Consider the following 25,207-nt stretch of genomic DNA (forward strand, 5'->3'; position numbering starts at 1 on the left):
ACTGGGTGTAGGAGTTCAATAATGCATCTGGGACAGGCTGTATGTGTGGGGGGTGGGTGTGGGTGTGTGAGCGAATGGCTGTCTCAGTGGTACATGTGTGAGTAACTACATATGTGAAAGGCAGTATGTGAGTGTTGGAGTATATATAAATGACTATATGTGAGAATGAGTGATTGTGAGGGTGGCTGTATGGATGAGTGTGTGCTTGTATCAGTGATTGTACAAGAGAGTAAGTATGTGTTAGTATCTGTATGAATAAGTGAGGTGGTGTGTGTATAACTGTATAGGTGAGTACATGGGAGTGTGATTGATTCTTTGCATGACTGACTAGCTGTGTGAGTAACTCCATGGATGAGTGGTGGTGTGGGAGGGTCTGTATAGGTGAATGAGTGCATATGTTAGTACTGTATTGATGAGTGACTGCATGTATGAGTGACTGTATGGGTGAAAGGGTGGACGTGTGTGTAGACCTAGGATTCAGTGAGTGGTAACTGGTATTTCTATAGTTTTGACCATAGTAGTCTGTATTTTAGAGTGGGTGTATCAAAGGTTATATTACGGTGTGAGGAGGTGAATCTGATTATCACTTGGATTATGTCATCAGTGATGTCATTTGAGATGTCATCAGTGATGTCACTGACCATGTCATGAATGATGTAATATGCGACATCAGCAGTGCATTGCGGGGGCGCAAGTTATAGTTAGCTCAACTAACTATAATGGTCGAATTTCTCTGGTTTTGTACGAGTGAACTGTCCAAGTAACTATAACGTCCCTGAAAACTGTGGTCGTTTTCAGTGAATAATATATATATATATATATATATATATTTGCATTAGAACTAAGGTTACTGTGCGGTCCCATTACCAGATGGATGTTTGACAAATTATTATGCAGGATGAATCTCTGATACAAGACATGGGCAATTTCATTAAGGTATTTTTATAGATAAACATAGCCGTAGCAAACTTCTTGTTGTTTGGGACACGTTAAAAGCCGCTGTTAGGGGCTATATTATCTATACTAAAATATAAAATAGATTTAGAACATACTGCCTCATTAATATTTTCCAATCACTCTCCAGAGATGCAAAAAAGTTAAATACATATTAAAAGATTAGAGCTTAAGACTATGGAGGGATGGCCTTGCCTAACATCAGACTATTATTTTACTGCCCTTGCGATTATGACAAATTGTTGGAATACTAAAGATCTATACTTAATTCCATGTTTCTTGATCAGTTGAATTATTTACCATCAATCATAAAAATGTTGAGATGCCCCCAAAACGGTATAAGGCAAATCAAATGCTTGAGTAGGGGATGTAAGGAGGCAAGTTTGCAGTAAGAAAATAGGGTTAAATGCAGAATTACTCATTTTGCATAATTCAGCACAATCTTATGGAACATTTAATTATTTGTGGTTCCGTGAATTCTGAACCCGTTCAATGAAGGTTGTCGCATCGTGATGATTTTGGTGTCAGCGAACCGCGAATGACAAGTGCGGTATGCATTCGTGTTTTAGTCATGCTACACGGATGATTTGACTGTGTATTGGACGATCTAGTCTGAACCTTTGGGTTTCATTTTGAGCATAACCGCCATTTTGTGGTTGCCCTCACATAGGCCAATGACTACTGAATGAATGGCCAAGCAAGCCTCTAGGGACGCATACACCTTAGCTTGAGTTCGTGTTGACTTGTTTCACCTGAGTCAACTGACCCTGTTGCCCGAGGCTAAACTTGTTGAGCAAGGTCCTTGTTAAGCAGCTGGTCAGATAGAGATCAAAGAGCAGGACATTATTGACTATGGCACACGCACACACCCCTCTATCTTGCCTCTCATCTGTTTCTGCTCCTTCCTTTTATGGCCTAATTATTGATTTGGGTTAAGGTCTTTTTATGACGGGCCCGTCCAGCCTGTTCGAGCAAGAATGCTGGATTTTTGCCTGGTCATTGGCGATGGGCTGAATAACTGAAAGTGGGTTTGTCGTTATATGATGCCTCTGTAAATGTCATCCTCTGATTGGTCAAATTTGTAAGTAATTGATGCTAGCCAGGAACGTGGTTTTTGGCATAAAAGACGATGCTCCACTCTTTGTTTGAGCAGTCTCCTGAGAACATACACCGTGTTGTACTTCTAGGACCTCTGTTACTGGCTGCAGCTAATAAATTTGATCTTTGATGTCACCGAGAAGAATCCTGTGTCTCTGTACTCTAAGAAAGGTGAACCCGAAGACTTCGGGCATGTCCCCTGCGCCGCTGGGTTTAAATCCCGGTTCTTCAGTTGGCGCCCAACTCTGGGGCGACCTCAGCGGTACCGGTCCAAGCCTGAAGATCGTGAGGAGCTTCGTGTGAAAATTCTGGAGGGAGGCCTACCACTTCATCGACCCCTGTATGTCGTTGTGGTCCGAAAGTCTATGCTTCGAAGTTCCCCGCATTCCGACGGCTACGAATGACTGCTGCCCTGACTGTCGCCCTGTCTTGGAGCCCCTTGAAGATTTGTAAAGCGAGACGATAGACCGGTCTTCTGGCGACGTCATCGATATTTCAGTTAAGTATGAGTGGAGCGTCTCCCAGTCCTTAGTTTGTTTTGGTATCCTTCGGGATCGCTTTGATTTGGTACCTGCAGGCCCCAAAGCAGAGGGACTCGTGTATTCACGAGGCTATCGTTTTGATATTCCCTTGAAGTTTGAAGCTAGACTAGTGAGCGAAGATGCCTGGTCTTAGCAGACTTGGAAAGATATTTTGTTATGATTGTAAAAGGGATTCCCGATTGGAGGACTCGTGTCCGTTGCCTCCGATTGGAACTCCGACCTATGAGCTCTATTTAAAACATGGCGTGGGCCCCATCACGTATAATGATGTATGGATTAGGTATACTAGGAAGGATGGTGTCCTAAAGTGGCCCCAATATGGTAGTTACGATACGGAAATTTTAGATAATTTAGAAGTCAGACTCTTCAAAAAGAAAGCCCGGACGGCAATGTTTGACTCTTTCCGCCTCTGGCAAAAAGAAGCCAAACAGAAGGAAATTAAGTTAGCGAAACGAAATAAGCGTGCACAAGGTATGTCGATGGTGCAGGCTGCTATACAGTTTAAGGATAATGAGGAAGAGCAAGGAAGCGAACAGATGTTTAGGCAACGTCAATTAGCGGTAGACAAATGTTATCCAGCTTTGCCGCCTCAACAGCAAGAAGAAAAGAAAGATCTTGCGAAAGATCCTCTAATGTCGCATCCATTAAGTTCGCCACCCCCTTATGCTCAGAGTGCTACCGCACCTCTGCCACTTGTAGTTGCGCAACCCCCGGTTGTTTTACCTCCAGTGGTTCCTCAACAGCCAGCTCTCCCTCTACTGGCTACTACTGCTTCGGCGCAGCCTTCAAGGGCCGCCGTCTTTGCTACCTCCTTCGTCTGCTACTCCTATACCTGTGTTGTCTGTTCCTTCTGTCACTGTTCCGACTTCGGTTCCTTCTCATTCGGCTTTGTCTCCTGTTCTTTTGTCACCTTCTCCTTCTGCTCGGCGGAGGATGACCGATGTGGTTGCTAGCCTTTTTTCTCCTCTAATGGGTTCATTGGGTATGTCTCCTGTTGTAGAGCGTAAGCAATTGCGTAGTCAATTGCCTGGTCCTGATGAACGGACAGTGTTGGATCACTTGGCGCGTATATGGGTTACCTTTCCTTCGCACTATGATCTGGAGGGTGTTATGGATGTTTTCCATCAATGGGAAGCACCGAAACAGATATACATATTTGATATGATGTGTTCTTTCCTTCGTGAACAGTGGGAAGATAGTGAGGTAGGGCAGACTCCGCCTGAGTTGTTCCGTGTGAGGTCCGAGTTTGCGAAAGGAACTATAGTGGGTCTTGATGTTGAAAGAGCAGTCGCGACATTGTTGTCGTTTAGGAGTGAGTTTCCTTCTAAGTTATTATTTGAGCCTGATTCTTCAGTTAGGAGAAAGGCACGTCAATATCCGATGCGTGAGGTTCCTCCCGTTTGGAGACCTGGTGATGCGAATGCTAACCCACCTGTTCTGCCACATTTCCAGCGCGTTTGGGTACATGTTCCATGGAAGCGTGCTGAAGTCCTAGCTCTAAAGCAGACTCTGCCTGATCCACGTAAAAATCCTGCGGGGTTTTATAAGGAGCTATCTCAAACTGCGGGTTCCTGTATTATGAATTTGGCGGATATAGATGTTATTTGGGAATATTGTTCCACAGCCTATATGGAGTAAGATTCGTCATACGGATCATGTACAGGAATTAGGTGATACATGGAATAATCTTAGAACTGCAGATGAAAGACAAATAGGTGGTGCTAAACCCGAGAATGTGATTGCCGATCTCCCTGGTAGAATCATTGACTATATGAAGACTTTGATGCCTGCTATGCGTGTCAATTGGGACAAATTGTCTGCATGCAAGCAGAAGAGAGACGAAACTGTGTCCGACTTTTTCACTCGATTTGAAGAGACATTTGCAGACCACAGTGGTCAAGACATGAGTACAGAAGGTGGTCAAAGGTTGTTCGTTGACAAGTTTGTGCATAATTTGCTTCCCGAGTTGTGCAATAGGTTGAAGGTTTCTGAAAGTGCTTGGGCTGTTTCTTCGTCAGCGCAGATATTGGCTACTGCCCAGTACTATGAGAATAGAAATAAAGATGAGATAGAGATAAAAAGACTAAAGAATTAAAGACTAAGGTTCTGTTGCAGCAAGTATACCCGGCCCGAAAAACCCAACGTGATTATCAGCAACACCAACCATATCAGAGAAACTCGCAAAGGTTCGAGTCTTCTCAACAGCGTTTCCCTGTAGGCCTCAATCAGTGTGCGTATTGCAAAGAAGGTCACTTCAAGAATAGTTGCCCGATATTACAGCGCACGAATGGTGTTTCTGGTATGAGAGGTCGAGGTGTTCAACAAGCTCCGCGAGGTCGAGGACGTGGTAGGTCTCAGATTGCGCGTTCCTTGCCTCCGCAGAATTCGATGAATTGTTTTGATCAACAGAATGGTGCGTCTGGAAGGACGGCTCAGTATTATGCGGACGATTATTACGTTGAAGGTGAGACTATGGAAGGTAATGATTGTTAGGACAGCCACAGACAAAGAAAGTGAGTTGTTTCAGTTCCAGTAGATCAGAGTGGACCTTATGTTGAAATGATTGCATCAGGGGTGTCTGAACCTTTTCTGTTGGATACTGGTGCTGCGAAGAGTTCTATCATGCACACCAAACTCCCTGGCGCACCTTTGTCTGGCTTAACGAATGTTTCAGTAGGTTTTTCTGGCGCCCCGGTTAGTAATCCGATTTCTAGTCCTTTGTCTCTTTCTGTTGGACCTTGTGACTTCGAAGCACCCCTCATTCTGACGACAGGTTGTGGTGAGAACTTGTTGGGCTTGGACTTGTTGAAGAGATTGCATGCAACGCTTTATTGTTCTCCTTCAGGAGTGCAGCTTACATTGGGAAAGAGTGATCTCTCCGATGTATTTGTCTAAAGACCAACTTCCAGCTGAATAGTCTTCTCTTCCTGATTCTCTTTGGGCTACTGGTCCTAATGATGTGGGTCTTGGAGATTCCACCATATGTTGTGACATTGAAGGCGAATGCTAGATTGCCACGCATTCCACAGTATCGTATCTCAAGTGATGGTGAAAGAGCACTCTTGGCGATCATCTCTGATCTGATTGAGAAAACGAGAGGTAATCTGTGCAATAGTCCGGTTTTGCCTGTTCAAAAGAACCGATTCTTCTCAGCCTCCTGTATATAGGTTTGTGATCAATCTTCGCGAGGTGAATAAGATAGTTGTTCCACAATTCCCTGTTGTGCCCGATATCACCGCTTTACTGACTGATTCCGGCTACAGCCACATGGTTTTCGGTGATTGATTTGAAGAATGCTTTCTTCAGCATCCCGATTGCCGCGGAGAGTAGATATATTTTTGGCTTCTCTTTAGGAGGCCGAAGTTTCCGGTTTAAACGTGCTCCTCAAGGCTATTGTGAGAGTCCATCGATCTATAGTCAAGCTTTGAAGACGCAACTTGATTTGTTGGTTTTACCTGATGGTGCCGCCCTTATTCAGTATGTTGACGATCTTTTAGTCGCCGCTGACAGCGAATAGACTTGTAGAGAGACTTCTCTGTCGTTGTTACGTCACTTGTTTGATTTCCATCATAAGGTTTCTCTTTCGAAGTTGCAGTATTGCCGACAAGAAGTTACCTACTTAGGTCACCTCTTATCAAAGGAGGGAAGAAGATTGACCCCAGAAAGAATTCAAGCGATTGCAAAAATGAGTGTGCCCACGACACAGAGAGAAGTGTGTGCATTTCTAGGTATTACATCGTACTGTAGACAGTGGATTGCTAATTTTTCGTTGCTAGCGAAACCTTTGATAGCTCTTACTGTTAAGGATACTCCGAATCCTATCCCTTGGACTGACGAATGTCAGAAGAGTTTTTCAGAATTGCGTGATGCCCTGTGTTCAGCTCCTGTGTTGGGTACCCCCGATTACAGTAAACATTTCACATTGTATGTCCACGAGAGAGAGGGATGTGCATTGTCAGTTTTGACTCAGTTTGGCGATAAGCAACGTCCATGTGCTTATTTTTCGTCAACTTTGGATCCGGTAGCTAGAACGTTGCCGACTTGTTTGAGAGCTACAGCGGCAGCGGCTGTTTCAATCCGACAGTCTGCTGGTTTGGTGATGGACAATGCACTGACTGTGATGGTTCCACACGCAGTGGATACCTTGTTGAACCGTACCAAGACACAGCACTTAACTAGTGCTCGGTTGTCAGGTTACAAATTGACCTTGTTAGCAAGTCATGTACATATAAGAAGATGCAACACGTTGAATCCAGCCACGTTGTTGCCGATCTCAACTGAGACAGAGGATATCGAGCAGCACAATTGTTTTCTTAGGACTGAGGAAGAAAGGGAGGATAGACCTTAAGGACACTCCTCTTGCAGAATGTGATGGTACTCTATGGGTTGATGGTTCGTGCTTCATGCTTCCGAACGGTGATACGACTGCGACATATGCTGTTACGACTTTGCATACGATTGTTGAAGCTGCTCGTATCCCACATAATTCAGCACAAGCGGCAGAGTTGATTGCATTGACAAGAGCGTGTGTGTTGTCGAAAGGGAAAAGTGTGACTGTGTACACTGACAGCCAGTATGCGTTCAGTGTCGCTTTTAGCTTTGGACGATTGTGGAGAGAACGTGGGTTTCTGACTTCGCATGGGACCAAGATCCAACATGGTCAATTGGTGAATGAACTTCGTGAATCTCTTACTTTGCCGTTGCAAGTTGCGATCGTGAAATGCAGTGCGCATAAGAAAGTCACGGATGATGTTGGTCGTGGTAACGCGTTTGCAGATGAAGTCGCGAAAGAGACTGCGAGAGATGTGATGAGTCGAATGTATGTTGCGGGTCCGGCGAGATGGGTTCCAGATAGAAGTATGTGTGAAGATACGATTGAGAGTGTGAAATCCATCCAACCTGAAGCTACAGAGAAAGAGTTGAATGAATGGAGAGAAAGCAAGGGTAAATTGGACTCGAATGGTTGTTGGGTTGAGTTGTCAGAGCATCAGCGATGGTTGTTGCCTGATGCGTATGTACTTCCAGTGGTTACGATGGCACATGGGATGGCTCATATCAGTGTGAAAGGGATTTGTAAGTTGTTGGCCCCAGTATGGCAAAATGCTGGAATTCCTAAATGTGCAGAGAATTTGGTCAAGAACTGTATGGTTTGTTTGATGTACAATCCTGGTAAGGGAACTCCAACTCCAGCTGGTCATTTTGCTCCTCCCACGTATCCGTTTGAGGCTTTGCAGCTAGATTTCATCCACATGGAGAGGTGCAATAACCTGAAGTATGTCTTAGTGGTTGTTTGCTCTTTTTCTAGATGGGTGGAAGCCTACCCTTTGAAGGACAATACTGCCTTGTCCACAGCTAAAGCCATTAAGGAATTTTTCCCTAGGTATGGGTTGCCGAGAATGGTCTGGAGCGACAATGGGAGTGAATTTGTGGGTCAAGTGATGAAGAGAGTGTGTGATGGGTTAGGTATCCGGCAGAAGTTCCACGCTGCCAATCATCCCCAGTCAGCTGGTCTAGTGGAGTGCTACAATGGCACGTTAAAATTGAAATTGGCCAAAATTCAAGCGAGCTCTGGTCTACAATGGACTGATGCTTTGCAGTTAGCCCTTCTGTCCACAAGAATGACTGCATTCGCGAATGGGTCCGAGTCCTTATGAGGTTGTGTTTGGTCGCCCGGCAAATATTTGGGGAGTGCCGCAGCCGACAAAATTTAGTGAAATAGAACACCCTGTATTGCTTGACTACCTGTACGAATTGACGGCTAAGTTGTGTGTTCTGCATCAACAGGTTCAGGATACTTTGCCCCAGGTTTCTGAAGATCCAGGGCACACCATTGAACCTGGCGCGTGGGTGCTCATGAAGAATTTTCAGCGAACCAAGAACGAGCAGCCCCGCTGGACAGGACCTTACCTGGTGTTGTTATATACCCGTTCCGCGGTACGAGTGCACGGTAAAAAGAACTGGATTCACGGCGTACATTGTAAGAGGGTCCCTTTGCCTCTGCCGTACGACTGGTAGGTCCAAAAAGGACTTCCTGACTCTGAGACTGAGACCGTGCCTCGTTTTCTGCCTTTCAGCGATGCCCGTGTGATTGGAACAAACATTGAGCCAGAGAGAGACAATCTTCTTCAAGAAGCTGTACCTCCATCGAACCGTTTGAACACTTTTGAACCGGAGTTACTTTTCCAAGAACAGACATTGCCTGGCAAAGAGCGCTATAATTTGCGACCGAGAGTCGCGGGACAAATAACACATTAAGTTCCTTCTTTGCTATTTTTTTGAGGTTAGCTCCCCACCGAGAAACTATTTTTGATTTTCGTTTTTCGAACCACCATCCGGGTTCAGCTGTAGGGTCGCGGTGCCAAGTTCTTGGAGTGCAAGCCGAAGACGTTAGGTCGACGGTTCTAGTTGGTCTAAGGGCGTTCCCTGGACCGACAGGCGCACTCCTTAGCACAGAACACCCATCCGCCGCGAGCAGCATGATTAGAGGATGGAGTTTTTTGGGATGGAGAGACCTACTAAAAGAATGAGCTTCAAGAGCGAAATGTGTATAATAAGGAGTAGAAAACGGTTTTTAATATTACGTCTGTTTATACTGTTTAGTTTAATGATGTTTTTAATTGGATATGTGACATTCTCTATTCAAGTGACATTCATGCCCACTACACAACCCATGCCTCCTCCTACTGTTTCTTCGCATTCTTTTCACCCTCTGCCCGAACATGAGTCCATTTGGAGAATGGAATTAGCTAATAATTCCTTTGTTCAGCTTCTGCACCAACACCAGCTAGTAGTGAACACAACTAATTGTTGGGTGTGTGGCCTTATGCCCCATACTACTGAGAAAAGTATTCCTTACCTGGTACTGCCATTTAGCTACAATGGTTCTGTATGGGCATACAGAACAATGTTCATTTATGCCCGTGAAGTTAACCCCCTACGTTCTGTGAAGAATAGTCCGAAGAATAGTGCTCTAGTCAAGGGAATAGTCGACATGATTAGAGGAATAAGTTTTTATGAGGCTATCCCGAGAGATGAGACGCTAGCGTATATTGGATGGAGCGTCACTGGATATGGAGTTAGTCTGAGTGGGAACCAGCGAGCGAAGAGATCCTCTCTGATTTGGATAGTACCCCATCAGGGTCATTACTGTCTGCAAGGTAATGGCAAGAATCCTAGAGCTCAGCTAGGGAAGAGTGTTTGCACTGAGACATATGTTTTTGCATCTCAGATTTCCCCACCGTTTCTAGCAGCTAAGGGTACCTACTTCATTTGCCATGAAAGAGCGTATACATGGTTGCCCCCCGATTTCTCGGGCACATGTTTTGTCTCGTTCTTGTTACGTCCTACATTTACAGCTGCGGCAGATTACCACAAGATGAGTCGTTAGAGGTGTCTTCAGTAAGGAAGATACCGCAGGACAAGAATTGGGAGATTTCTTGAAGGTTTTTCTGCCGTTTTGGGGACCTATGGTTAACAGCAGGAACATACGGCAATTGACGAGAGTGGTTGAGTCCACCATAGTCGAAACTGCCGGCGCCCTTAGTAACTTGACTGCTGAGCTCCAGTCGGATCGCCTCATGACTCTTCAGAACAGAGTTGCATTAGATGTCATACTTGCAGATAGAGGAGGGGTCTGTAAATTGATACAATCGAGCTGTTGTGTTTTCATTCCAGACAACGCTCCGACAGTTTTCCAAGCCATCTCCAAGCTACATAAGATCTCCGAGTCTGTGCATGTGGACGAAGGAGACTGGTCGTTAATGGAATGGTTCTGGGGATTGTTATCCACCTGGGGATGGAAGATTCGGATGGTCATTGGGATGGTAGTAGCTATCCTTTTCCTGTTCTGTCTTTGAATACAGTGTGCTCCTGCTATATGTAGCCTTTTTGCTACCTCGTGTTCGAGGAGACCTGTCCAGAGAGAGTTACTAAGTACCAGGATGATGCTACAGCAACATCTCAATGATCTGATGAACATAGACCTGGATTCAGATTGACGTTAGTTTAGGTTATTGCCTATGTAAGGGCAAAAGGAGGGTCTGTGGTTCTGTGAATTCTGAACCCGTTCAATGAAGGTTGTCGTATCGTGATGATTTTGGTGTCAGCGAACCGCGAATGACAAGTGCGGTATGCATGAGTGTTTGTCATGCTACACCGATGATTTGACTGTGTATTGGACGATCTAGTCTGAACCCTTGGGTTTCATTTTGAGCATAACAGCCATTTTGTGGTTGCCCTCACATAGGCCAATGACTACTGAATGACTGGCCAAGCAAGCCTCTAGGGACGCATACACCTTAGCTTGAGTTCGTGTTGACTTCTGTTTGACCTGAGTCAACTGACCCTGTTGCCCGAGGATAAACTTGTTGAGCCAGGTCCTTGTTAAGCAGCTGGTCAGATAGAGATCAAAGAGCAGGACATTGACTATGGCACACGCACACACCCCTCTATCTTGCCTCTCATCTCTTTCTGCCCCTTCCTTTTATGGCCTTATGGCCTAATTATTGATTTGGGTTAAGGTCTTTTTATGACGGGCCCGTCCAGCCTGTTCGAGCAAGAATTCTGGATTTTTGCCTTGTCATTGGCGATGGGCTGGATAACTGAAAGTGGGTTTGTCGTTATATGATGCCTCTGTAAATGTCATCCTCTGATTGGTCAAATTTGTAAGTAATTGATGCTAGCCAGGAACGTGGTTTTTGGCATAAAAGACGATGCTCCACTCTTTGTTTGAGCAGTCTCCTGAGAACATACACCGTGTTGTACTTATAGGACCTCTGTTACTGACTGCAGCTAATAAATTTGTCCCCTGCGCCGCTGGGTTTAAATCCCGGTTCTTCATAATTCTGCGTGAATATACTACAAGGAATTACACAATCTACACCCACCCCCACTTTTTATACTAAATTATGTTATTTTACACTCATAAGCTCCTAAATAAGATATGTTCAAGCACATTACATGTGTTTTCAGATATTCAAATTATATAATCAGTGGATAGTGGCACATAGTCAAGATGTGTCAAAAAAGTGGTTATCTTTTGGAATAAAATGTATTAATTTATAAGTTTTAGAGCAACACTAGATTACCCAGGGAGAAGAATGTATAGAGATGTCAATTGCATATTCACTGATTATACAGCGATGGAAATTTGCAAAGCTCTGAAAACTTGGTTTATGAATGAGCTTTTTTTCCTTCACTGTTCGATATTACATGTGAACTTTGATATATGAAATTTGAATTTAACCTGCTTTTTATTAGCAAATCGGCAACTAAAATTTATCCAATAGCCTACCCAATATAAAATAGGATTAAAGTACTAATAGACCCAACCAGTAATAACTATTAATGGTGCCAACATATAGGGAGCTTAAAGTTGCGAACTTTTGTCCGAGGCCATGAAGGACAATAATGATGATTTTTGGAAGTAATGAGTATCAAAGGTCATCAACGTTCTAAGATATTTATAAGCCTTAATCTTACTAGTAACAAATTTCCTTAGTCCGTGCCCGCAACTGTAATGAACAACAATGTTCTGTGCAAGTTTTCGTAATGTCTTCAGATTTTCACAAATACTGGGAAGAGATTTAAAAATGGCAAATTAACCATGGCTGCTGCTGCTTGGCGGGGGGGGGAAGAGGGATAAAAAAAAAAAGAAATCCACTTACCTGCAGACCGGCCATTGCCTCTCGGTCCTCTTCCTTCATTCGATGCAGAAAGCAAGAAGCACACAGGCTCCCATAGCCGATCACAACGCTGCTATCACCAGCATGACAGCAGCGTCGTGATTGGTCAGAGCGCTGTGGTTCAGCGCTCATACAGCGAGTGGGACCCTATGCATGTTCTCCACCCAGGCTGTGCAATACAGTCGGGTGGAGAACATGCTAAGTGCGCATGACAATTTGGCCGGCCCAAGACGACTGGCCAAACAGTCATGTGCATTTAGAGTGCCAACCACTCCGCCCTCAACCCTGCTCTGGCCAGCCTAGCCCGCCCTGAAGCCAATACGGAATAATAAACTGATAATAACATTGAGTTATCATTTTATTTGTCCTTTTTGTACTGCTCACAGAAAAGTGGGGCAATGCTCCTCCTTATCAGAGGAGCCGCCGCTGCAAATTAACCCAATATTAGCTGTTTTCAGGGTTTTGGTGCTTGTTTAATATTTCAGTATTCTCAAACACCAAGAGGGAAAATCAGAAAGTCCGACCAAGCAGAGCCCTGCCCTGGATATAGACGGGACTCGGTGATGAAGCATGCCACCAATCGTAGGTGAGGGCTGTCCTCCACTGCCATCTTTTCCCCTTTTTAGGTCTCGCCTGACCCAGCGCATGCGCTGGTCTGGCGAGACATTTTGTGAGGGCTCCAAAAAGTGCTACCAGGCCAGCCTAGACCTACAGTGCATGTGCGCGGGCGCGCGCGTCGCGCTTTACCGCGATTACTTTCACTTTGATTTGATCGCAATCACTTTCGCGGCAGCACGGCTGCTTTGATGTTCTCCGATAGGCTTCAATAGATTGCAGCAGTTAAAACAAGCATTGGCATAGCCAAAAGGTCTCGCTTTTGGGACCTTACAAGTGTTTAGTTATGCAACTGTTGCATTGTTAAACACTTATAAGGTCCCAAAGGCGAGACCTATTGGCTATGCCAATGCTTGTTTAAGTTGTCAATGGCCTGTTGCAATATAAGGTAAAAGCACCACAATATTGACTTGATCCTCTCCGCTTTGCCCAAGGACCTTGGATTGCTGCTGTTGCCCCACAGCTCCCATCCCGTGCCCAATAGGGAGGGTGTTTTTCCTCCTTTGCTGTGAGTGCCGGGGCAGTGTACAGCTGTTCCAGTGTCCTGTTCACAGTTACAAACACTAGGGCCGCTGTCCAGGTCCTTCTTCAGCCACAGCATACAAGCACAGCTGGGACAGCTGCCACCACAGCCGCCTTCAAAGTGCTGCCCCATTGTTGACAACTCTACTCTCTTTTACGATTTCTCAGGTGATGTTCATGAACATCAGGTTTTTATTTAATGTGGCGTTTTATCCTCATTAAAATAACATTCTAAAGCAAGGGTTCCCTTTGTTACTGGTGTAGCACGTTTGTTTTTTTAGGGAGAAACAACTCAGTGTTGTTTTCTTTCCTTTGAATTGCTAACATCATGATTTTAGTTATCAAATGAATAGAATCCCTCTGAACATATTCCACAGGCAACCACATGCTGCGATGTTCATAAACATTGTGAAAATTCAACTAATCAGAATGCTGCTTTTTAATTTTTCGAATTTCAGATGTTTACATACATTAAAGAATATTTTCAGATCATGTCCATGCACTAAGGCCACTTTTATTTTTATTGTATATGACCAAACCCACCAAAAGTAACAAATGAAACCAATCACACATTGCCTGCCTAATTTAGTGTACCTTGATTGTGGCTTTTTTCCCTTGGCTAAAATTGCTTTTGGAAATTTCTACTTTTATACAGAAAACTGCTTCTTTTGCACCTTGACTTTGCACTGTGAGGTTCCAAAGTTTGGTGTTTATTGGTCTATGGAGGGCATTAATATTGCAAAGAACAGGTTTTTCTAAGGAGCCTTGTGTCAACCTTAACTACAAAGGTAGAAATGCATTTAAATATAGATAATAATTACTGACTTCTCCTTGAGGGCGTTAACCTGCTGGTAGAGCTCTGGGTCATTCTCTACACAAGTGGCGATCTTGTGGTTCTCCATGCAGGCAAAAGCGTAGCTGAAGTGCGTACACAGCATTGGGTCCACATCTGCTGGCCAGTATGTCGCTGGTGCTTCTCTGTACTGCGACCAGTTGGTGAAGTAGCAGGCCAATTTGTAGGCTGAGCCTAGAAAGAGAACAGAGGATGATGTGGGTGGTTGCAGAGGATACTAAAGACTTTTGCGGGTCCACCTACAATGGGATCCATACCTCTAGAAAAGGTATGCCAAAGTTCAGCACTTTATTGGCCCTGCGGACAACCTTGAATACACCGGGTGGGGCTCAGTCTGATCATAGCAGGCCTGATCTGGCACCTGTCAAAGTCCTCTAGCCCACAGCAGTTATAAGATGGCCCCAGTGCTCCCAAGCAGTGAGTAGCTACCAACCACCAAATGCTTTAAAAAACAAATATATTTTAAGAGTAACAGTGGGACTTTGTGTACTTCGAGCAAGCCACACACTGCGCACAGACCCTCTACCTCATCTAATAAGCTTCTTAAAATACATGTCTCCACATGCATGATGAAAAGTGTTACGCTTCCAACCCCGCACCCTGCCTGTTCAATGAGAGTGTGGAAGATGGCGTCAGTGGGGCAGACCACCACATCTGCTTAGCTGGCCAGTACGCTAAAGGCCTGCCCTGTGCCATCTGGGTGCAGGCCTTTGTGCTCGAGTCAGCTATGGGGCTTGGTGGAGCTGGTGGGCTTTGAGCCCCTGCAGCACCTCAGCAGTGAGGTTTACATGGGAAAGTTTGTATGGTAAATACTTGGAATGGTTGAAATGGGCCTGGTGATTGTGCATCACAAATTGACATTGTGTAAACAGGCACAGCCACAGTGTTGCATGAAGGGAAATGTTCAAGCTGCCATGGCAACATGTGTTCGCCCTATGGGAGAGCGTAGAGCAGGGCATGGCAATGTGTGCCTTACATATAGGACAAGGTGGATGTTGACTTAGCAATCTGTGCTACACACTTGGCACCATTGAAACAGGAATAGCAATGTGAGCTTCACGTATAGCACAGTAACCAACCTGTGGCGGCAACGTTCGAAATCCATGATAACATTTGGAAACTGTAAAGGCAATGGTGCTTTCAAACCTGCAATGTGAAATCGCGCGCGCCAAGGCGTTCTGTAGGAGCAGCGCATTGTGGGGATTGATTTTGCAATAGATGCTGTATGGACTGTACAGGAGGAAATGGGCAGTGCACTTAACATATGTGGCAATGTGAGTGCTATCATGGCAATGTGTGCTATGTGTAATGTGGGATTGAAAAACAGAATTGCAATGTGCCCCATGCGTACTGTAGATTATAGAAACAGGTGTGGGATTTTTTTGTGCATTTATATAATTGTGTATTTTTAGCATCGAGTAAAATGCGGATCCACACTTGAATTTACATGACATATTTGACGCCATTACCTTTGAAACAAATTCACTAGGACATATATAAGGGCATATTAAAGGGTTTATGCCAACGAGGTCTCGGGCTTCAACTACATCTTGTTCAAACGGGATGTCTCCCTTCACTGTTTATTATTTCTGCAGCACATGATGGTGGTGATGAAGCAAATTTACAAAGCACTCCGATGCTCCTAGGAGTGTCCCTGCGCTAATTCAAGAGCACGCCAAGTTACAGTGTTTTCAATTCCTTCCTGAAAGCAGGTTCAGCAGCTTCCTGTCTCAGATGCATCCGAAGACAGTTCCATGCAGAGGGCCCTAACAAGGAAAAGGAGCTCCTGCAGATCGTTGAGTCTCACACTCGGCACTCTGGCCAAAGCCAGATGTGAAGACCAGAGGCTCCTCGCAGGATTGTAGGAAAGAATATGGGAAGCCAGAGAGCCTGGACCAATATCGAGGAGAGCACGAAAAATCAGCACCAAGGTTTTGAGCAGAATTCTTTGATACTGGGAGCCAGTGCAGAGAGGAAAGTGGACTCAAGATCCTCGCTCTCTTTGGTGGGTTCGGTAGGAGGCGCGCCGCAGCGTTTTGCATCACTTGCAGTCTATGGATAGCATATTCTGGCAGGCCAAGATTCAAGGCATTAGCATAATCAAGCAAAGTTGTGTTTCTTTCCATTCACATTGTGCTTGAAGAAAACTTTCTAGCATGGGCTCAGTAATGTGATCATTCAAGGTCTCTCCTGCTAGCTCACTGTACTGTATTCATTCACTGTAGTTCACTTTTGGCTTGTAAATAGTTGGTCTGCATATTTTGTATATAGTTCTAATTGTTACAAAATCAAAAAGGTACATGGTTAATGCAAGACATAATTAATGCCAGCCATAAAAAGTCTGGAGCATGTTCACAGAGATATTTTAAAAATACACAGGTGCTTGCTGGACATGTTGCATGCTTCTGCAAGGATGTACTGAACTTTCTCATGCTCTCCATGGGCATCATTTAGAGGTCACCAGGTGTCACAGCCGCTACCCGTGGATTGCCTCTTGCTACCCCTGGCACTGCTTTTGCAACCCCTGGCCTCAGAGGTGGCAAAATCAGGGCCTGGAACACAGGGGCAGCTCTTCCATACTGGACACTGGTTGGAGCTCCACTTCCTGGTTTGTCAATTTGTTTTATTATACAAATCGTTAATAATATTCCCTATGGGTGTAATAAAGATGGAGTACATTAGCTGAAATATGACCCTATCTGGAAGCTATGGTAAGTATAAAATGCTGTTAAATGTAGGTTGTATGCATGCGCGCATGTGAGTGTGCGCTTACATGCACAAGTGTGTGTGAATGTGTTAGTATGTGTAAGCATGTGTATGTGAGTCAAAGTGAAGGTCAAACGGTGTGCATTGTCACTTCCATTACCCCTGCCATTTTGGGGAATTGACGTCCATGATACTGTCTAGTTATCAAAGGAAAGTGCTGCAAATATGACAGGCATGCAGATAGGATGCCTCTGTAGTGTTAAACAGGAGACCAAAGACATGACTAGCAGTCAGTCAGTCAGAGGGTAAATGGGAGACTGAACGCTGCAGGATGCGTTTCACACGGCGTGGCGTGAAGAGATGCTTACCGTTCACTCATGGCTTTTATTGTGAACAGTGGGGGGAGGGCTATAAAGATCTGCTGCAAGTTTCTTTTCCTTCCTGATTCAGAGCAGTTAATTTGTTTTCCTGCAACTGAAAACTGTCAGTCTGTTCCGCGGTTCAAGCTCCCACCAGTGGCTGCTCCTCCACTAGAACATAAGAGATCGCCCCCTGCTGCGAGCAAGCTGTGGGGGGAAAGATAAAATGATAAAAGATTCACTTTATTATCATTTTATTTTTCCCGTTTCCCTCTACAGCCAGTTAAGTCTGGGCAGGGTGGGGCTTGGCTGTTGTCACAGCCAGGAGGAGAAGATTTGTACACACTATAAGTGCGCATGACGGTTTGGCCATCTGTCTTAGGTCAGCCAAACCGTCATGGCACTTAGGTTTCGCCAACCCAGCTGTGTTGCACAGCCGGGTTGGAGAAATAACACAGACTCCCAGGTACTGACTGAGCAGCAAACAAAGCCCCTCAGACCAATCCTGGCGCTACTCTCATGCTATTGAGAGCAGCACTGGCAGTGGGGTAACAAAGGCCCCTGCAACCACAGTGGTTCGGGGGGCCCACTCTGCGCAGTACCCTGGCTGGAGAGCTCCTGAGTGTGGCCGGAGGGGCCCCCCTCCATGTACTTTGCAGAGGGGGTCCTCAAGTTTTGTAATACCACTGAGCGCCAGGATTGGCTAGGGAACCTGTGCTGGTGTCCGATACCATCAGTAGAGAAGAGGAGCACAGAGGCAGCCGGCAGCATTGGAACAGGTATTTTTTTTGTATTATAATTAATTCCCTGTCCCGTCCACCCCTCCCCCGCACCACCCACTTGAGTTTTGCATCGGCCGCCACTGGTTCCCACCCGGTCTCTTCACCTGCACAGCAACATGCAGTGTGACATTCCAAGTGACCAAAAACACCTTGATGCTAAAGTTGTCGAGATGAACCACTCAACCTACATGGACAGCAGCACTAAAGCTCAGGATAGGCAGTCACAAATCTGTGCGCTGGCCGAGTTCAGGATCTTCACCTCAGGCACAAGTACAACTGGGATGGTGCTGGTCACAAAAGTACTCAAAGGCTGTGGGACGCCATCACTGCTGCTACTTTCCGTGGGCATGTACATGCTTTTAATTTAAAATAGCACTTTTGAAGCTCAAAGGAGTGGCAGCAAACAGTGTGGCTATTAGTTCACATGTTGCTTGAATAAGTTTAAGGTAACAGGAGAAGGGCAAAAAGAAATTAAAGAAATATCACCTGCTTCAGTATCCAGGATCGGCCTCAAGCGCTGCCGAATCAATTAAAAAAAGACAATACTACCTGGCACTGAAGGGAACCTATTTGTGCATGGATCAATTCATTGTGAAGGGGCAGAATGACTGAAGGGCTCCGTCCCAGTGTTGCATGCTGTAAATTCGAGTGGGTGGAAGAAAGATGTTAAAAAAGCCACAATAGACCAATGAATGAAGAGCTGGCAGAAGCCCCTATTAGTAAGTTTGCTATATATATATTTTTTTGTTCAATCAAAAGGTCTTTGCAAGACAAGTAGACGGCAACAACTGCTTACTGTTTCATCTTCTAAACAGAGATTTATGTTCAGGTAAGTATACCCCGAAAACAAGAAGGGTGAATAAAAGAGCGGGCAAGCTCTCCACAATAGTAAGATATATACTAATCCTATCTTGGTTTTAAGGGCAAAAATAGAAAGGTTATCACTCACTGAGCAGAAATAACGCGCAGTGTGAATCACCAAATAAACATAAAAATGAAACTTGCATCGCGCGTGTAGGGAAATGCCGTTAATAACGTACGACATAGGCAGCGGGTTACAAGGTATTCTTTCCTTGCAACCCGGGAACTTCAAACCACGGCCGCGTCTTGCACTGAAAACAAAGGTGTGGCCGCGGGTTTAAAAAAAAAAAAAAAAAGGAATCGCCCGTGGGACTCCAGAACTCGGGTTTGAGTAGAAGGTAAGGCGGGCAGCCAGAAAGGAAGCTGACTAGGTAGCGGGAGGGCAGGGTCGAAATCAGCAAAAGGAATGAAACTCAGGAGAGCGCCGAGTCAGAGAGCGGCAATCACTCAAGGATTCAGAATGCAAGGTGCGGGGAGCCAGGATCACGGACCCAAAAGCCAAGCAACAGCTCTTCGGTGCATCAAGGTATTTAAAGGAAGGGAGTGTCTACAAACTCCCACCTCCATTAAGGTAGCAAGGGACCTCTCTACAAGCCCATGGGACTATGCAGGTGGCCTGATGTCTAACAGTTCTCCCACCCAAAGGTCTATTCACCGGTCGAGGTTTTGTAGGGTGCAGGGCATTAAATATACGAACAGACTGGAGTATGTACATTTTCAGCGGGTTCCCATGACCCGTCTTCTGGAACGTATCCTACCCAATCGATCAGATATTGGAGCTTGCCCCTATATCTACGAGAATCAAGTATTCTTTTAACTTCGTATTCTGTTTCACCACCCACTAGAACAGGGGGAGGGGGTTCCTCAGGATTCTGTGAGGGTTTCTACTCCTTTAGTAAGGAAACATGGAACACTGGATGAATGTGCATCTCTTCAGGTAACAAGTCTCAGTGAAACGGGAGTGATTAACTTGGTTACTGTAAAAAGTCCAATGTAACGGGGTTGTAGTTTACGAGGTCCCTCCAGTCTTAAGTTTTTGGTAGATAACTAGACCTTGTCACCCACTTTATACTCTGGAGCAGGGCGGCAGTGTTTATCGGACTGTAATTTCATTGCGTCTTGGGCCTTCTGTAATTCAGGTTTGGCGGCTTTCCAGTGGTGTAAAATTTGTGTGATGTTTATGGACGGCAGGGATGTTGTTTAACTGGACAGGCACAGGGAAAGGAAGGAATCTAGGGTGGTGTGCGTGGGTTAAAAAAAAAAAAAAAAAAAAAAAAAAAAAAAAAAGGAGAAACACCAGTGGAGGAATGGATGGTATTGTTGTATGCAAATTCTGCTAAAAGGTAAGGCCTGTACCCAGTCAGAAGCAATGGTCGATAACAAGCACCGTAGGAATTGTTCCGGGGTATGGTTGGTCCGTCTGTCTGTGGATGGTATGCCGTGGACTATCTATGATCTATTCCCAGGGAGACACACAACCCCTGCCAGAAATGGGAAATGAATTGGGCGCCTCGATTGGTTATTATCACAGAGGGAATGCCATGTAATCAAATGATCTGTTCTGTAAACACCTGTGCCAACTCCTTAGATGAAGGCAGTTTCTTCAATGGGAGGAAGTGAGCCATCTTTGTAAACAGATCTACTGCTACTAATATAGTGATGTAACCTTGTGCTCTTGGCAAGTCTTTGATGAAATCCATACTGACTGTATGCCAGGGGACTGGAGGAATATCTATAGGTTGAAGCAACCCTGTAGGGGCGGTATGCAAAGACTTTTGTCTAGCACAAACAGGACATACCGAGACACAAGACAAAATATCTTTATTCATGCCCCTCTACCAAAACCATCGTTGACAGAGTTGCACTGTCTTTTCTCCACCAGGGTGAGCTGCTAGGGAGGTGTGGACGACACCATTTAATTATCTGTTGTTGCAGTTCTACAAGAGGTACGTAAATCTTGTTGTCATGAAGATATAACCCGTCTTTGATAGTGTGTAGTCGGTCCTTCAACCAGTCAAGAGGTGATATGTCAGAAAAGGCGTTCATTAATCGTGTTAAGAAGGGAGAAGTTTGATTCCCCATATCGCCTACTCCTACAATATTATGACTAGGAATGAGAGGAGGATGCTCAGTTAACCATCTTCATTCCCGATCCCAACCTGGACAATGCATCAGCCTTCCCTTGTCGAGATCTTGGGCGATAGGTTAGAACAAAGTCGTATTCACTGAAGAACAGGACCCATCTCATTTGTCTCCGAGGTAACGCCTTAAAAAAACTGCAGATTGCGATGGTCAGTGTAGATGGTAACAGTGTGTGGGGACCCCAAAAGATAATGCCTCCATTCCTGGAAAGCAAGTTTTATAGCTAATAACTCACGCTCTCCCATGGTATAATTTTGTTCGGCAGGAAGAAGGGTCTTTGAAAAATAAGCAATGGGGTGTAAACAACCAGTTGCTGGATTACGCGGAGATAAGACCCCTCCCACCGCATATTGAGAGGCGTCTGCTTCAACGTAGTATGGCTGAGTATTGTCTGCACGACGAAGGATGGGTGCGGTGGTCAATCTGTTCTTGAGCTGAGAGAAGGCTTGCTCAGCTTCAGCAGACCAGACAAAAGCAACCCAGTTGCGGAGGAGCTGTGTGATGGGAGCAATTAGGTCTGATAAGTGATCAATAAAGCGTCTGTAAAAATTTGCAAACCCGATTAAGGATTGGACCTCTTTTACATTGTTGGGACTAGGCCGCTTGAGTAATGCATCTATCTTTTTTGGGTCCATATGTATGCCTTCCGGTGTGATAAAACCCAAGAATTCCACTCGATTAGTGTGGAAAGTGCTTTTGTCCAGATAAGCGAATAATCGATTATCCATCAGTTTCTGCAATACCTGTTTTACGTGCCCCACATGTTCTTGTTCGGTATTTGAGAAAATCAGAATATTTTCTATGTAGACGATCACGATGGGTCAAGATATTTACGTACGATGTCGTTGATAAAGAATTGAAAGGCCTCAGGGGCATTGCAGAGACCAAATGGTATGACGCAGTATTCGAATAACCTGAATTTAGTTCGAAATGCGGTCTTCCATTTGTCTCCCTCCTCTATTCTTACAAGATGGTAGGCCCCACGAAGATCTAATTTGGTGAATATTTTGGCCCCTCTCACTTGATCTAACAGGACGGAAATGAGTGGAAGGGGATATTTGTTTTTTATGGTCACTTTGTTTAATGCGCGATAATCTAGGCAAGTCCTTAGTCCTCCTTTGCGTTTAGGGATGAAGAAGAAGGGAGAGGTAGAATGTCTTATGAACCCTTTCTCCAGCATCTCTGCAAAATATTTTTGGAGATATTCTGTCTCGGGTTCAGTCAACGCATATATTCGACTAACCGGCAGTTCGCCTCCTGAAATTAAATCAATCCGGCAATCATAGCTCCTGTGGGGAGGCATTACAGAGGCCTTTTCTTCATCAAAAACTTCTCTGTACTCCCTATAGATATGCGGAAGACTTTCCTCCATCCCTTTCATGGCACAACATAACGGGGTTTCCCACTCTTGGGCCTTCTTCTAACAATGCAACAACCAATAAGGAGATTTTAGGGTAATTTTGCGAGAATTCCAATCTATGTGAGGGTTGTGTACTTGTAACCACGGAACCCAGAGTATGGCCCCAAAAGTTAGTGTGTTGATTAGGTCGAAGGTTAGCTGTTTGAAATGTCCGTTATTACATACTACGGTCATCGCCGGAGTATGATGTGTTACTAAACCGGAAGACCGCTCTGTTCCATCCACCGCTCTAATGGGTTCAGGTTTAGCTTTAGGCAGAAAGGGGAATCCTAGCATCTGAGCAAGGTGTATGTCTAGAAAATTACCCGTCGCCCTTGAATGCAGAAGAATGGATAAGGCCCTTTGACATTGAGTGGAAACAATGAGAGTAACAGATAGCGTGAAATGACGCGCCACAGGAGCTGTGATACTGGCTACTTCCTGTGAGACCTTAAGAGACTGATAACTTGAAGAAACGGTCTCCTCGTTCCTCAAGTTTCCTAGTTTCCTGGCACGGAAACGTACTCTTTATACATAGATACGGTCTTAGGGGTCGTAGAAGTCTTGGCAGGACAACTTCTGGCGTAATGTCCGCCTTTGCTGCAATAAAGGCAGAGATTGTTTTTTCTACGTCTTTCTTTTTCTTCTGGGGTCAATGGGGATCTCATACCCCGTATTTGCATAGGTTCGCTAGTGTCCTTGGTGTGTTTAATCTCTTTCTTAGCCCCACGAACTACAAGAAAACGAGTCCACGAGATTTTTCTCCTTTACGTTCCGTTAATCTGTGATTCAGTCTCACTACTAGATCTATAAAAGCATGACAATCTTCAGGGGGGGTTGATAATTTGCGAGAGAAGATCTTTTAAGTCAATCATTTAATCCTCGATAAAACAAAGACGTCCTTTTCTCTTCAGGCCAGTGGGTCTCTACTATTAGGCGGTTGAATTCAGTAATACAAGTAAGAAGATCCTTGGACCCTTGTTTTAAGCTTAACAGCTCACTATCGCTGGCCTTTACATAGGTATGTCTGGCAAACAAACTTTTTAACATGTCTTTAAACAGGGTGAAATCATACAAAAGGGGGTCATTACTTTCAATTAAGGGGACCACCCAACTGGCAGCGTTACCCCATAAATACGAGATTACAAAAGCCACTTTGGTCGCATCATCTGGAAAAGCAGAAGCCGTGCACAGAAAAAGTAACTGGCACTGATTTAGAAAGACGCTAAACTTCGCACTATCCCCATAGAACCTTCCTGGTACTGCTAAAGGAACTGGGTTGTGTGTATGCACGGACACTTGAATGGCTTGTGGATTTATAGAACTCGTGGTAGTGGTTTCTATAGGTGAAGTAGGAACTGTAAAACGGGCGGGTTGTATGTATGTTTGTTCCTTTGCATGGGCTCTCCTGCCGGTATACTAGCTGTGTGTAGGTGTCATTCTAACTCGGAATGTAGTTGTTGGTTTTCTGCTCTAAGTCTCCCTACTTCCCGTTGGAGATCTATGAGAGCGCTGCTAACTCTTCTACAGTGGGACTATGGAGGGAGTTCTCCAGTAAGGCACTAGTCCCTTCTGTATTCATCGTCACTTGGGTGGAGTTAATTCGTGGGCTTGGCTTTCTGTTGCCGATGCCACTAACCGGTGGTGTATTTCCAAACTCAATCCACGGGAGCGACAAGAATATCCCCACACTCCTACAGCCCGTCTGTGAGTGAGAAGATTCAATGCACTCACACCCCTCAGAATGACTATCGGAGGTGTGGGATCAGAAGCCAGGACAATACACTTTACATCCCCCAGCTGCTTCCGTCTAATAGACCAGAGATGAGGAAAACCTACAGTGGAAACTAGAAAGATATCATTAAGAGACTCCCTCCCTCCCCATATAACATTAGACAACAAGAGTAGACTCAGGGCTGGCCTTGCAACAGACACACTGTCTCTTACCGATTGGACAACTCCAGGTGCAATGAAACTTCCAACGATCAGCAGTGCAGGTAGTGTAATATCCAAGACAGGTAGACGGCAACAACTGCTTAGGGAAATTAAATAAAATGCAGGCTACAAAACTCTGTTTCATCTTCTAAACATAGATTTATGTTCAGGTAAGTATACCCCGAAAACAAGAAAGGGGAATACTAAAAGAGCGGGCAAGCTCTCCACAATGGTAAGATATATACTAATCCGATCTTGGTTTGAAGGGCAAAAAAAGAAAGGATATCACTCACTGAGCGGAAATAACGCACAGTGTGAATCACCAAATAAACATAAAAATGAAACACACTGCGCGTGTAGGGAAATGCCGTCAGTTAAACAGAAAAAGAAACGTGCACCGCGCATGCAGAAAAATGCTGTTAATAACATACGACATAGGCAGCGGGTTACAAGGTATTCTTTCCCTGCAACCCGGGAACTTCAAACGTGGCAGTGTCTTGCACTGAAAACAAAGGTGCGCCGCGGGTAAAAAAAAAAAAAAAAAAAAAGGAATCGCCCGTGGGACTCCAGAACTCTGGTTTGAGTAGAAGGTAAGGCGGGCAGCCAGAAAGGAAGCTGACTAGGTAGCGGGAGGGCAGGGTCGAAATCAGCAAAAGGAATGAAACTCAGGAGAGCGCAGAGTCAGAGAGCGGCAATCACTCAAGGATTCAGAATGCAAGGGGCGGGGAGCCAGGATCACGGAACAAAAAGCCAAGC

At 45.0% G+C, this 25,207-nt stretch overlaps 1 protein-coding gene across 3 annotated transcripts in view; it reads right to left on the minus strand.

Moving 5' to 3' along the window:
- Window positions 1-25,207, minus strand: part of LOC146869047 (chitinase-3-like protein 2) — a 290,781-nt gene that overhangs the window by 259,894 nt on the left and 5,680 nt on the right. For all 3 annotated transcript variants that reach the window (XM_085642153.1, XM_085642935.1, XM_085641346.1), the window contains exon 2: window positions 14,240-14,441. In XM_085642153.1, coding sequence (XP_085498279.1) covers window positions 14,240-14,441 — 202 coding nt within the window. The remainder of the gene's footprint in view (window positions 1-14,239; window positions 14,442-25,207) is intronic.

Source organism: Triturus cristatus, chromosome 1_1 (genome assembly GCF_964204655.1).
Source record: "Triturus cristatus chromosome 1_1, aTriCri1.1, whole genome shotgun sequence".
Classification (NCBI taxonomy): domain Eukaryota; kingdom Metazoa; phylum Chordata; class Amphibia; order Caudata; family Salamandridae; genus Triturus; species Triturus cristatus.